Source organism: Rhinatrema bivittatum, chromosome 15 (genome assembly GCF_901001135.1).
Source record: "Rhinatrema bivittatum chromosome 15, aRhiBiv1.1, whole genome shotgun sequence".
NCBI classification, from domain to species: Eukaryota; Metazoa; Chordata; class Amphibia; order Gymnophiona; family Rhinatrematidae; genus Rhinatrema; species Rhinatrema bivittatum.
The window spans coordinates 57,151,199-57,166,442 of record NC_042629.1 but is presented as its reverse complement, the minus strand read 5'-3'; the positions used below and the strand labels follow the sequence as shown (position 1 = coordinate 57,166,442).

At 47.0% G+C, this 15,244-nt stretch overlaps 1 protein-coding gene across 6 annotated transcripts in view; it reads right to left on the bottom strand.

The window, feature by feature from the left end:
* Positions 1-3,871: 3,871 nt before the first annotated feature.
* LOC115076696 (chloride channel protein ClC-Kb-like) overlaps positions 3,872-15,244 on the bottom strand; it is a 50,733-nt gene continuing 39,360 nt past the window's right edge. For 5 of the 6 annotated variants that reach the window (XM_029578422.1, XM_029578424.1, XM_029578425.1 and 2 more), the window contains 5 exons: positions 13,446-13,579; positions 12,608-12,705; positions 11,850-11,933; positions 10,329-10,415; positions 3,872-4,394 (listed from right to left, as the gene is read on the bottom strand). In XM_029578422.1, coding sequence (XP_029434282.1) covers positions 4,347-4,394; positions 10,329-10,415; positions 11,850-11,933; positions 12,608-12,705; positions 13,446-13,579 — 451 coding nt within the window. In that variant the 3' untranslated portion in view covers positions 3,872-4,346. The remainder of the gene's footprint in view (positions 4,395-10,328; positions 10,416-11,849; positions 11,934-12,607; positions 12,706-13,445; positions 13,580-15,244) is intronic. The other variant, XM_029578427.1, reaches the window with a different exon arrangement.

Below are 15,244 nucleotides of genomic sequence, written 5' to 3'. Positions count from 1 at the left end.
TCCTGCTCTAGAACTTGTCATAAAGGTCAAGATTATAAAATTACTCCAGGTCATCAAGGAAAGGCTGAGATGGGCCTCTAGATGCAGTGAAACAAACCCTGGACTATGAGAGAGACCTTGGGGTAGTGGCGATCTGAAGGCAGTGAATCAATGCAACAAGGCAATAGCTTAAGCCAAAAGAATGCTAGGTTGCACACAAGAGAAGAATAACCAGTAAGGAAAAGGAGGTGATAATGCCCTTATACAGGTTCTTGGTGAGGCCTCACCTGGAGTACTGTGTTCAGTTCAGGAGGCCATATCTCAAAAATGATAAGAGACAGGATGGAGGCAGTCTAGAGAAGGGCAGCCAAAATGGTGTGAGGTATCAGAAGACTTATGAGGAGAGTCTGAAGGATCTGAATATGTACACCCTGGAAGAGAGGAGGTGCAGAGGAGATATGATACAGACCTTCAGATACCTGAGAGGTTTTAATGATGCACAAACTTCAAACCTTTTCTGATGGAAAGGAAACAGGTCACGAATGAAACTCCAGGGGGGATGACTCAGAACCAACATCCGGAAATATTTTTTCACACAGAGAGTGTTGGATGCCTAGAATGCCCTTCCAGAAGAAGTGATGAGGACAAAAACAGTAAACACATTCAAAAGGACATGAAATAAAGACTGTAGATCCTTTAGGTTAGAAATGAAGAAAAGGGTGCATGGGGGTAACCTGCATGGAGCGGCAGTTACTACCCTCGACAAAAGGCATGGGATTACTACAATTAGCCTTGATGCAACTGCAACATCCCTCTCTGCTTCAGTGGGGGGGTAAAGTGGAATTAGGTTCAGACAGCCAACACGGGGCCTGACTTTTAGGGACTGAGGTACTGATATGCAGACATTAGGGAAAAAGCACAGGACTGCTTCTATAGCCAAGTCCAAAAGCAAAGCATGTTCATGCAGCATTGCCTGAATTATCAAGAAAGCTGCTCATCCTGTAAAAATGTTGATAGCAGTAATTTTGTTATGGGTTTGACATTTGCTTGGTTTTGATTGTAAATATTACTACCCTTAACATAAGGCTTTGGGGGATGATGTGCACAGAGCGGCAGTTACTACTCTTAAGAGAAACTGGGATAACCTGCACACAAAACAGCAGTTACCTCCATAAGAAACTTACTAGGCAAACTGGATGGATCATGTCATCTTTTTCTGCCATCATTACTGTGTTACTGGGCCCAATATTCAAAGATCTCCTAAGTTATCCGGCTATAACTTAGATGGATAAATTAGAAGGGATATTAAGGAGCACGTCTGTGCTGCTGAATATCCATGTATTAGTTTCTGCTTATCAAAAATGATGGTATACCTGGTATCTCTTTTATATAACTTATTCAAGCTGTCACACTACAGATAATTTTGTAGGACCACTACTCGTAGAGTCAAGGTATTCCACCAGACTCTCTTTATGGTCTCAGGTCCATTTTACTTTATATATATTTTTTTATAATTTTTTTACGTTTTATCATAGATATTTTCCTAGCGTGTAGCAGATGGACTCAGGACCAATGGGTATAGTGTACTCGTGCCAGCATGCTAGCAGGAGTACACTATACCCATTGGTCCTGAGTCCATCTGTCTACACTAAGGAAAACGAAATTATCAGGTAAGTAATTTTTCCATTTTTTGCCTGTTCTAATTAAAAGGGAGTAGGATTTTGTTTTGTGTGTGAAGTAACTGCTGTTCCCCTGAAATTAAAGACAGAGATTATCTTTCTTGCTGGCTTCCTGTACTGAACTTTCTCACAAAAGTGTGCTATGGAGCTTATTTACATTCATAACAAACCTTTTTGGGAACCAGCTCCTAACCCATGCATTAGTACATTGACCTCTTAAGTGAAGCTAATCACTCATAGGAGCTCTGTGATATGTTCAGCTCTACATCCTGGGAGAAAGAGTCAAAGTATCTCCCCCTGCACAAACGTGGACCTTTTGACCCCCTTCTCTGTCTCAGCTCAGCCAGGAGGTTATAGGTGCAGACCCTTATAGGGACAGGCCACTAGTCCTGACTGGTCACAAGAGCTCCTTGTCCTGGACAAACAAACGTAGAGATAGGAAAAGTGAGAATTGCCCAGTCTAGGCAAGTTCTCTAGAGGGGGAGAGTAGAGGAGGGGTGAATGTTATATGGAAGGGCAGAAAGGAGGGGTTAACAGAGGGGGTAAGGTGAGTGAGTGCTGGAGGAGGAGGCAAAAGAGGGATTAATGCTGGAAAGGAGGAGAGAGGTGAGAGAAGAAGGTGAATGTTGGAAGGGGAGAGGAATGCTGGAGGGGGGATTGAAAGGGAATTAACGCTGGAAGAGGCAAGAGGAGGAAGGGTGAATGTCAGGAGACGGAGACTGAATGCAATTTTCTCCCTCCTTCCCTCCCTTCGGCCAGTGATGCTAATTTGGATTGTCGACATGGGGACATGCCACACATTTTTCTGCACCATCTGTAATGAGTTTCTCTTCTTTTTCCTGGAATTTACCTCGATTCGTCAATGTATGTCTTCATAATCTCCTAATGTTCTGCTCACCTCCCTTTCAGGAAGACCTCCTGCTGCTCCCCAGGGCACTGTTGGTAATTGACTTGCTTGCCAACCAAGCTCCAGGTCATGGGGGAAGTATTGAGATGCAGTTCCAGATTTCTGAGACCTGCCTCGGTGCGAGGCTGAGCCTTGAGCATCCTGTCCAATAAGGAGAGAGCGGGGCTTGGGCACGCCACTGAGTTCAATGCAATCAAATTCAAAAGGAGGGAGATGGGGTCCTGTTGCTGCTATTGTGGTCACCCCTGCTGGTTGAAGAGTCCATGCTAGGTAAGTACAAGATAGCATTGGCGGGACAGAAGGAGAAGCAGGAGTAAGCTCACAGCGGCGGTGACCTGAAGTCTGGTTGGCAACGCTGATGGAGGAATTTTGCAGACCACAACAGACCGTTTCCTTTTTCTCGGCAGTCGGTTCCCGTCTCTTGCTTCCAAGATCTCAGCCTTTTCTATGTCCAGTTAGAAACAAAAAGTAGTCCCTAGGGCTGCCATGTTAAGCAGCTCAGCCCAGATAGGTTTGATCCAGCCCTGGCTTTTCTCATTCATGCCTGGAAATGTAATCCTACTTTTTATTTGGAAAGGAATAGAGAGCAGAACTGAGCATCTCGTAACGCCTCTATGTAGATTCATGGTGCGATCGCACCTTGAGTACTGTGTGCAGGTCTGCTCGCCCCAGCTAACTCAACCCCCCCCCCCCCCCAGAACACCCTTGAAACGCCTCTTTTATATCTGGCTAAATTATATTCGGGCAAGTAGTTATCCGGCTATAATTTAACTGGAAATGTAGCTGAATATTCATCTAAATGGCAAATTAGGTATAACTTCTGAGTTACCCGTCTAGATGGCTTTTGAATATTGATCTCAATTGTTGCCAGAAAATGTGGTCAAGGCATCTAGAATAGCCGAGTTTAAAAGGGGTCTAGATAAGTTCCTGGAGGAAAAGACCCTATACAGGAAAACGTAAAGCCACTGTGTGTTCCTGAGAGTGGGCGTCGAGAGATCGATCTACTCTTTGGGATCTGCTGGGTACCTGTGACCCAGATTAGCCACTGTCGGAGACAGGATGCTGGACTCGATGGACCTTTGGCCTGACCCCAGCATGGCCTCTCTCCTTAGGATTTCATGCTTGTGATTGATTCACCTCTGAATATCAATTACTTACTCTGCCTTGCATTCAAACCTGTGGGAGAGCGACGCCTCCTTCACACTGCACCATGGCACTTCGGGACTGCCGGAAATGCTTCTGTCTCTATCTCTCTTCTCATTAAATGAAATGCTCTTTGTCAAATGCCATAATAAAACACCTAAGAGATGGGAAAACATTTTTTTATTTTTATGCTTTTGTGCATGTGGGGCAGATTTACTACGGATTTTCCTGGTTTTCTAGGATTTTCTAGGACAGGACTTCCTAAATATGTTCAGGAGGTCACACAGTCAGATGGATTTTCAGAATATCCACAATGAATAGCCGTGGAAAATGCAAATTTACCTTTGTGGATACATTCATTGTGGATACGCTGGAAACCTAACTGACTGTGGGGTTCTCCTCCCAGGACAGGTTTGGTTTCTCTGTATTTGCAGACCGCTGAGGTTCTCCAGAGGAGCTTGGCATACATTGAGGCTCTGGGCTACCTTCACCAGGCTCTGAATTCAGAGGGTTCTGGTGCCTCGTGCTGGGTCCTTCTCTCTCACTGTGGTCTGGACGCAGCGGGCAGGCTCAGCTGCTCTGTAGGGAGATGTTTGGGTTTGCAGGGGCTGGGGGTGTTTTTTTCCAGTGTTGCTTTTTCACTTCGGGTTTTTGGGGTTTGCCAGATCTTCAATCGCCTTTTTCAGCTAAAAAGAGAGAGAAAAAAAAAGCTCCACATAAATGCTTGAGTTTTCCAAAACCCAAACCTTCCCCCTCCAACTGGGGCTAATCTGGGGGACCCCAAGACAGTGATCAGCAGAGCAATAGTGGCCAATACCCCAAGGGCGTGATAGTGCTGCTGAGGAGAAGAGGAATTTCCAGCAGGTCGTTGGGAGGAGGTGTACTGCTGCGGCCCTACCAAAATGATGTGGCCTTAGGAGGAGGAATAGCACTGTGGCCTTGCCAGAATCATCAGCAAGGCCTTAAGAAGAGGAGGAAGAGGAGTGGCGTGACCTGCTCTGCAGGAAGGAGCCCTAAGCCAGAGCTGGGTTGGCCCCGTGACCCCAAGAAGAAGTCCCATTTGGCCATAAGGGCTGAAGGAGATGGCTGCTACTGTTTCAAGAAAGGGAAAAGTGAGAGAGCGAGAGAGAACATTGTGTAAGAGCATGTGTGAGTGAGAGAGAGCATGTATGTGTCTGTGAGGGAGCATATGTATGGAGATTGAGAGCATGTGTGTGCATGCATGTTTGAGTGAGAGACAACATGTGGTGATAGCATATTTAAGAGAGCATATATGTATGTGGGGGAGAGAGATCATGTATATGTGAGAGAGCATGTGTGAGTGAGAGACCATTGTGTATGCATATGTACATGTGTGAGAGAGCGTGCGTGAGCGTGCGATTGTGTGTGAGTAAGAACGTGTACGCGCATGTATGAGAGAGAGTGTGTACATGTATGTGAGGGAGAGCATGTGTGAATATGTGCCTGTGTGTAAGACAGTGAGAGAAAGCATTTGTGTGTGTGTGTGAGAGAGAGGAGAAAGTTTGTGTGCAACAAACTTCCTTGTTTTCAGCCTACAAATCCATGACAGTCTCAGGCCATCTGGAAATCAAAAGTTCCCAGATATGGAAAGCAAGGTAATTTTTTTACAGTTCTTATGAATTTTAATTATTAGGTGTTATTTGATGTCTGTTTTTGAAATATTTATTTGCATTCAGAAAATGTTTGAGTTTTAAATTATTGCATGTTATTGTATTTGTTAGTATTTTGAATTATACTCTTTATACTATTGATGACATTCATTTTTATTGTTTTATGAGTAATGATAATGTTTATTTTTTTCCATTGTTACGCTGCATACAGAATTTGGCTTGTTGCAGTTTCCAGTTCCATTTTTCTCTGCACATTTTTATTTATATTTTGTGGTCTCCTTATTCTGTTTTTGAGGATTTGTCTGTGACTGAGAGAGGTATTCTGCTAGCGTGTAGTTCCTGTGTAGATATCTATAGCAGCTTCCGTTTTCCTAATAGGGGATGTACTGGTGTTTTAGGGCCGTTTGTAATGTTTGCAGGGTTGCCTTTTCATAAGTAGCGCTGTTGCTGTTTGAGTGCTGGCAGCTTCCAGTGCTGTTTTGATATGGAAAGTTTATTGTATTGTAATTCTGTATTCTTGTGGCTTTGAGGGCCAAGCCCTTGCCCATAGTGCATTACAGTAGGCCTAATACCATATGGGTTTCAAGTGTCTGTTTTGCTTTTTTTTTTTGCAGGGTTTTCTAGTTTCATGTAAGTTTGTTATTATAAATGCATAATTTTTAATTGTGTGTAGGGAGGATATGTTGAGGTGGAATGGGGGTGCAAGGCTGTAAGGTTTGCCTAGGGTGCCTAGCACTTTGCACCTTGCACCAGCCTTGGACATTGCAGTACAAACATTTAACAGAGTCTCCTAACTCATAGACTCATGTTTTATTCAAGGTAAAGACACAGCTTTTCACTTGGCTATAGGTGCTAAATTGCCTGGCTCTGGCTCTGGTGATTAAGAACTAACAGGTCTATCCTGTAAAGTGCGTCCGCGGTTTCCTCGTCCCTAACCGGCTCTCTACTCACTTTCCAGCCGCGTTAGCCCTTCCTGCGATCCCGAATCCCCTTTAACCTATTCCTACCGTGTCCTAAATTCCCCGGGCAACCCCTTCCGCACGCGGCATGGATATTGCATGCAAACGAGCGAATTAGCTATTCCCTAGCATCCCGTAACCCGCGCCCTGACTATCGCTAGTTTTCCCTGCCGTTTGTCGCGCGTTTAACCTGCTAACTTACCGCCTACCCTGACCCCTGCGGTAGAGGCAGGGGTAAGGGTAGGTGGCAAGCTTTCCCCCAGCCCCCGCTCACCTGCCCCGGCCGCGATCATGGGTGCCGGTCTCCGGGGCAGCCCCAGTCCTCTCCCCTCCTCCCGAAGCGCAAAAAAAAAAAAAAAAGCGAAAAAAACTTAAAAGCAAAAAGTAAGTCGCTTCGCCGCTTCACTCTTCCCTCCTACCGGAGCAGGGCGCGTCTTGAGCAGCCAATTGAATGCACAGGGGCCGCTTTCCCCCGTGCTGGCAGCCATCTTCCCGGGGAGGTAGGGGAGCAACGATATCTTCTACAGATGGCCGGGCGGCTGCAAAAGTAAGTCGGGTCCGGGTCGGGTCAGGTCAGGGTTACCTTTTGGTTTTTTCGCTTTTTTCGCTTTTTTTTTGGCTTCGCCCCTGTCGGGTCCGATCGGATGCAAAAGTAAGTTGCTTCGCCGCTGTCATCTCTCTCCCCTCCTCCCGGAGCAAGGCTGCTTTTCGCGCCCTGCTTCGGGAGGAGGGGAGAGAGATGACAGCGGCGAAGCAACTTACTTTTGCATCCGATCGGACCCGACTTCCTGGTATCTGTCATTTCAAATGACATTTGAAATGACAGATACCAGCGTGGCGTGAAGCCTTAGGCCCGCGCACCCAGGATACTGTATAGGCGCTCTATCCAGTAAAATGGGTTGCGCGGGCCTAAGGCTTCACGGACGCGGTTTACATTTAAATAAAATTAGTGTTCAGGATCGAGCGGTAGGTGAGCTGCACTGTGCGTGCGGCAACCGCGGGTGCCGCAGGCACTAACGCAGCTCTTCCTACCGCTCGGTACTGGATAGACCTGTAAGTGAAGAACTCAGCCAACAGCAGATCCAGGACAGAATCAAAAAACTCCACAAAAGTTAAAACCATGATAAGAAATCTACATCAATACCAACCCCAGAACAAAATAAACTACACTAGTGCCAAACCCAGGATAGAATGTAAAAAATACACCAACCCCAAACTCGGAATGAAAAAAAAAATAAACCAGTGCCAAACTCAGGACAAAAATAACCATCCAAAATTTAAAAAATGAAACCAATTAAATGCCTGCCTGTAACGCAAAATGCACTCTCTGGGCTCGGCCTCAGACTTGATGATAGGAGTTGTATTTATTGGTCTTAGAGCAGGGCTTCCAAACTTTTAGCCAACGTAACCCCATTTTAGCATTTGAAAATTCAAATGAACAAAACAGTCCCCCATTAAGAATTACTGCACTCTCTCACCAGCCCTGCACTCCAGCTGATTCCTTTTCAACCCACTCCCTCTCTAGTCAAACCCCTCTCTCCATTTCCACCCAGGATCTCCTCTCTTAACCACCTCCCGCCCCCAGCAGACTCCCCTCTCTCTCAACCTCTGATCCTCTCTTACATCTCCAGCCTATCCGTGCTCTCTCACCCCCTTCCAGCCATTTTCACATACCTCTAGCTGATCCTCCTCACCCCACAAACCCTTCTTATAACCTCCAACTGATCCTTGTCATTCCCTCCTTCATCCCGTCTCCCATCTTCTCCTCACTCTCATCCCCCATCCATCTCTCTCTCTCTCACCTCCTCCCCCTCACCTTTTTCGTCACACCGTCCCAGCTGATTCCCATCAGCTCCTCTCTTAAACCCCCAGACGACCTGCTGTCTTGCCTCCTTTCTCACCCTCCGTAGACAATCCAACTGATGCAACACGCAAAGTCCTGACGCATCTGATCCCTCCCTTCAAACAGCCCTTCCTCTCAACAACATCTCCCCCCCCCCCCCTTCCGGCCAGGATCAGCAGCAACATTGCCATTTAGGCCCCAGGCCACAGATGGATGACAACTGGTGGGGAAAAGAGGGCAGGCTGATGACAGGGGCGGGTGAGGAGAGAGAGGGTCAGTAGAAATCTCAGCAGGGCCCATGCACGTTCATCCCTCCCCCCTCCTCCTCTCCCCTCATGGGCTGGTCCCAAGCCCGACGGTAATCTGAAACAGCAATGAAAGTCAGCCACGGGCTACGGCAGCTATTGCACGCTCACAGACCCCTGCGGCAGTTCTCCTTCCTCGTCCCGCAGGGCTTCCTGTTACCGCTGCGAGGCCTGTGAGTGCCTGCTGGCTCACAGGCCCCCACGCCGGCTTCCTCTAGTAATTCTGCTGCTGCCTGAAGAATGCAGCGGTTTCAGGCACTTGTGATCCCAACTGAAAGTTTTATGACCTCCCCATCTGGGGTCCCGCCCCCACAGTTTTGGAAGCCCTGTCTTAGACAGCGTGAGGGCTGATTACCAAGAACTTACAACCCCGAGTTCTCCTTGAAACGTTCCCAGATCCTCTCAGTCATGGTCTTGCTGTCTTAATTCAAAGTCTCCTGCTTTTTTTTTTTTTGGTTGGTGTATGTATTGTCTGACTAGAATATTTATTTAGATTTTTATATTCCACTTTTCACAGCACTTCAAAGTGAATTACATTATAACTTACTTCTGCTCCTTTGGAGCAGAAGTAAGTTACGCACTCCGGTCAGCTGCCGGTGTGCGCTTCCCCAAGTCAGGGCCTAATGGCTGCTGTCAGGTCAGCCTGCCCTGCCCCTCCCCACCCAGACCACGCCCCCTGGCCCGTAATAGCGCGTAGAAAACGCACGTCCAACCCCCTCCCCGAAACTAATAGCGCCCGCAACATGCAAATGCATGTTGCGGGCGCTATTAGTTATTCCCATGCGATTCAGTAAGTAAAATGTGCAGCCAAGCCGCACATTTTACTTTCAGAAATTAGCGCCTACCCAAAGGTAGGCGTTAATTTCTGCCGGAACCGGAAAAGTGCACAGAAAAACAGTAAAAACTGCTTTTCTGTACACTTTCCGACTTAATATCATGGCTCGCGGGTTGAAAACCGGACACTCAGTTTTGCCGGCGTCCGGTTTCCGAACCCGTGGCTGTCAGCAAGCTCGAGAACCGACTCTGGAAAAATTGAGTGTCAGCTGTCAAACCCGCTGACAGCCGCCGCTCCTGTCAAAAAGGAGGCGCTAGGGACGCGCTAGTGTCCCTAGCGCCTCCTTTTCCCGCGGGCCCTAATTAGCATATTTTTCTTTACTGGATCACGCGCCCAGGACACTGGCCTGTGCGCGTGCCGGGAGAGCAAGCACCTGCCCACTCTCCCGCGTTTCTTTCTGTATCGGCCTGTAAGTCTGTACCTGAGGCAATGGAGGGTAAAGTGACTTGCCCAAGGTCACAAGGAGTGACAATGGGACTTGAACCTGGTCTCATGGTTCATAGCCCGCTGCTCTAACCACTAGGCTACTCCTCTTCTTCTAGGTCTGATCTTTTTCACACCATTCAGATGTGAACATTATGATGCCATGAAAATTCTTAAAAATAAACCAGCCTTGCTAAATCTGGATTAAAAGATCGGATTCAAAGTGGGTCAGAGCTGACCCTGAGTATCCAAGTAGATGGAAGCAAAAAGGTGAAGAACCCAATCTGGATCGGAGGTGGATCAACACGCCGAAATGTTAGATGATACCACAGCCTGTAGTACGACTGATACCATCTCAGGTTGATTTTCCTGCACGGTTTTTCAGGTGGAGCTGTCAATGATAACATCAAAGTTTCTGGAAAGTCTGGTGGGCATTTTGCTGATGTGCACTTTCGCTTGCTCACCTGCACGCTTAGCACAGTGTATTCACTGCTGGCGTGGGTCGCTGCTTGCACAGTGACAAATTCTAAGAGCAGAAGGCCCCTAAGCTTCAGAACATCTCTGGGGCAAATCCCTCTCGCAGCTTCCCCCCTCTCCCTGCCCCCGGTTGTGCCCCCACCGTACCTCAGTCCTGGTTACGCAGCCCACGAGTCTCCCGGAGGAGGTCACAAAGGCGCACTGCAGGCTCAGCAGCTCGAAGAGGTTGTGTGCCTGCAGGAGCAAACAGGGACCACGAGCAGTTACACATCCGACCCTACTTCCTGCTCCTACAGCGCGCCGGGTGAGTTTATTCTAGGGATGTGAGAGAGGACTGGAGGGGCTGCCCTGAAGGAGCTGCTCTTCGTTCTGAAACTCAGTGGCAGCTGACCTGTGATACTGGCACAGGGGCATGGGCATGGGCACAAGCACACGCGGAAGTCACAAGCCACTGCAACAAGGAAAAGGTGAATGGCTGCTGGTCTGTAACTCTCTCCGTCTAAACTGAGCTTTTGAATTTTTAGGACTACACACAGCAATGGGTGCTTCAGGGCCGGGACCGAGGTGCATCGGCAGAGCTGTGTGATAGGTGGGGTCTCTGTGCTGGAATAGCAGGGGCTCCTGCTGGTCCAGGAGTAAGGTACAACTGGCAGAGCTGTATGTATGGGGGATGGGGGTCTCAGTCCTGGAACAGCAGGTGCTACTGCGGCCATGATTGGGGGTGGGGGGTCACTATTAGGGTTACTGTACAAGCTCCACGTCTTCAGGGAGAGACTGAGTCAGTCTTAGTTTCACACTCAGGAGATGCATGACCCTGTACTTCCTGTTTACTAAGAAATTGGATCTACAAGTCCCAGTGTGCCCGGAGTAAAACCAGCACTGGCTCAGCCCATCCCTGCTGAGGTGGAACAGTCTGGTAACCCTATCAGGTACTGGAATAAAAGGTCAGGACAGGGTCTTGGTCCCAGTCTAAGGGGAACTTTCTCCCACCCCCTCTGTACAGGTGCAGAGGAAACTTCCAGAAGGGGGGCTGTTTTGACCAGGCCCGTTTGCTGCAAAGAAGAGGTGATGCCTCGTCTGCTCCAATGCTGTCAAAAGAGCCATGCTCAGCTCAAGATTTAAGCCCCGTTGCCAATCTGGGCCCACAAATGGTCATTATTGATGCAAGTAGTTGGTCTGATGGACAAGAAATGATAATGGGCATAATATATAATGCAGTCTTTATTCACTATCAAAAAAAATATTTTAAATATCTTCAAAATATAATGTGCTTTCATTTACTCATAGTGCTTATTCCAAATTGATAGAGGAGAAAGTAGTGGAGAATTCATTTCACACCCTGCTTAGGAGGAGATGATTTGCAGGTGAGGTTTAGTTAATCATTCTACTCCATTCCACTCCACAACTCCCTAACGTAACCTTTTTTCAGTTTTTAATCAATATTCTAAATTAATAATTAATATTATAAATTCCCCTGAAGCCCAGAGGCTTGTCGTAATGCATATTCTGTGGAGAGATATGCTTTAGTAGCATGGGGTCTTGTTTAATGTTTGGGTACTTGCCAGGTACTTGTAGCCTGGATTGGCCACTGTTGGAAACAGGATGCTGGGCTTGATGGACCCTTGGTCTGACCCAGTATGGTGACTTCTTATGTTCTTACGTTCTTACCTGGTGCAAGGAAGTCCAAATGGACAGTTGAAAGGTCACTGGATCTATGGTGCAATCTTCACTAAGCATCCCTTCCAACAGCTTCTGCAAGAAAGCAAGAGACACACACAAGGTTCAGCAGTAGCTGTAGTCTTCAGTACATTTATTACTATTGCCTCCTGTGATTACCTGGTGAGAATCATAGCACGTGTTCATCCTTATCCTTGTTAAAATACTATGGTTATCTCGTGGATGTGGAATAGGAAAATAGTAGGATTGGTAAGTGCATTGACTGCTTTCTGCCACTAGGTGCCAGTCATGCATTGTACAAAACTTATTTCTTCAAGACAGTGATATGAACCTAGGGTTTAAAGCGGTGTGTAGCTCTTTAAGGGCTCTCCTTGTTGCTACATTAAGCCATATAATTAAATGGCACAAATTTGGCAATATTAAAACCACCAATTCACAGTATGAGCTCATAGGGTCATTCATCAAAATGCATTATGGTGTTAATGCACGCAAAAACACATAGTACCCTAGTACTATCAAGCTAGGACAAGAGAACATAATAGAAATCTCAACTTTGTGAGACTTTCCTCACTCTTAATGGCATTGAATCTTCACAGAGGTGTACTGTGCTGTTTGTACTTCTCACTCGTCATGTAAAACTGACCCCTAGACCCTAAAACACCTTCAACACCTCACCACTATGAAGGCCTTATAAATAGGTTCTCTCTCTCTCTCTCTTTTCCCAGTGCTAAGCTTTTCAAGATACCCACCTTACTCTGACTGTCTTGCGGCTCTTGCTGTGATTCATGAGTCTGGAGGAAGTGAATTAGCTTTGACCTCTGCACAGTGCCTACCAGTATCATGGACTCTGAAGAGAGAATAAAAGCAGCAAAGGATTACCTGATTCACTGCATGATACAGGTTCTACCACCTATCATCTCCTCATAAAGAAGGCCCTTATCCTTCCTTACTTAACAGTATGTTCATCACATCTCTTTGAAAGCAGCTTTGCAGCAGTGCAGGGCAATGGACGTTTTCTTCCACAGGTTGCTCACCGGGATCTGCAATTCTTTTGTGTGTCCGGGGGGGGGGGGGGGGCAGGGGGGAGGGGGTGGCGGGAGTGGGGTTTTCACACCTCTCTGATGACATCTTGGGCATCCTGCTAGCTTTCTGTCCCACAGCAGATACAAGTGCTCCAAGACAGTGACGAAAAGAAGCCTTAGAGAAAAGGATGAAGATAGAGAGAGAAGGTAAGAGAGAGTTGACACAGTAAGTAAGAGGAATGAGGAAGAGGAAAAGAGAGGGGGAGTAAAGATATAAACAGAAAAGAAGACAAGGAAAGAAGAAAAAAAGAAGTACTTAGTCAAAAGCTTTTGACTCCGTGTAGGCCCCTTTTCCAAGTGGGCCATCAGATCTCAATCACAGCGACACTGCTTGTAGAGAGGCCTTCCTGATACCTCAGCTCGGCCAGCTACAGAAGACCCGAGACGCCACGTAAATCCTGCATCCTGGTATTCTGCCTGGACTATTATCTTTTTCATTTCAGTTTTGTATTGGCAGAGGGAGAGAAAAGCAGGAAATGGGACAGAACTGTAAAATGAAAATCACCTGCATTCTCCACCACTGGATACTCCGAGGCTTCCGTGGAAGTCACGACCTTGAGGACCTCCTCAAACTTCGAATCCTTGGCCAAGGCCGTGATATCTGTTCTCATGAACTGGTCAGTGGTCACTTTGTAGGAGCTGAGGACAGAGATTAAGAGTCCAGGGTTGCCGAGTGGCCTCATTTCTGCTGTCCAGGCTAATCCATTCCCAGGTCTGCCCCATTGCATGGATTTATAGCCCCCTAACCTTTCTTAGGAAAATCCAAGCACTGCAAAACCTGTGCAGTTACCTGGATCAGCAAAATCGGAGCTAACTGGCAACTCGTTAGAATCGGACACTCTCTATAACTATTATAGTATCCTTCTAACCCAGACCTTTCACATCTTATTCCCAAATACAGGGGGCGACATGGGATGTCCATTGAGGAGCTGGTTAGATAGGCTGATATGGTGTTCACTTTGCAATAGGGCTGTCATGAAATTTAATAGTCATCCAAACATTCTGAAATCTATTGCGTTGTACAATATGAAATATTAGCAGAACGGACTATTTAACATAGAAACGCCGGGATATCCAGGCAGTTAAGGACTGTGTGGCCCAAATCCCTTCCTGGTGAAATGCCATAGATCCCATTTAATCTCTGGCTTTTTCCCTTCACTTTGTCGTAAATAAGGATCCTGTGTGCGCGGAGGTCATGTAATGGCAGCCTGAGCTAGGGGGGGATGTGCGTGCGGGAGGAATGTACGGGAGAGATGTTAAAAATGGTAAAATCCTAGGTCAAAAATATAAATACTCGGTGTAGGGGGGGGAGTGTGTGTGTGTGTGTGCGTGTGCGTGCGCCACATCACTGAAGAAAATTGCTCTCCTATTATCTGTCAATGTGCCTCAGTGCTCTGTCCTGGGCCCTCTTCTCTCCCTGCACTTGTTCCCTTGATCCGCTGATCCCCTGTCACAGTTTTCAGTGCCATCTTTGAGCTGACGTCTTCCTAATCTATTTCTTTGGCAGCAGAGCTTTTATCCCATCCCGAAAGCTTTAAGTCGACTTCTCCAACATCGCTGCCTTGAGAGGTGTGAGCCTGAGTGAGGCCAACGTGCTGAGATAAGTGCTCTTCTATTTTCCCCTGAAACGTTTTAGATAACAAAAGTTTGGCCCACCACGCTGGGTTGGGCTATTATTAGCAGCACAGTGTTCACAAAAGTTTGCATGTGAAAAGCAGTAAAATAAGACACCATTTTCAGGAGCTAAATGATTAAGTAGAACAGCAGTGGCTTAGGAAGACCACAGGCGTCACTGGCTTGTTGATGCCTCCTATTTTGAACCGTGTACATTAACTCTGGTGCGATATTATAGAGATTTTTCTGTACACTTTTGTCTTTGGTTATGATTCTTTTTAGGTTGTACTATGGGGGGGGGGGGGGGGGCCCTGCCGGCCAGTCCTCGAGAGCCACACACAGCTCTGACTTTCATAATGAACGTGTGTGAGATATTTGCCTACAAGAGAGAGGCAGTGCATGCAGATATCTCTCATGCATATACTGATTCTGAATGTACTGAAAAACAAAGCTGTGGGCTGCTCTTGAGCACCAGAACTGGCAATCCCTGCACTAGAGGGGGAAGGTCTGGGTCAGTGGCTTGGACCGGGGCAGCAATAGAGAGAGCGAGTCAGTGCACAAGTGAGAGTAAAGGGAGTGAGTGAATAAATGGAAACGATTAGGAAGAGAAGGGTGAGAGCAAGGATCAGCAAGTGAGTGAGAACGTGTGAGCAGTTCTGGTCGGCTAACCTCAAAAAAAGACATAGCAGA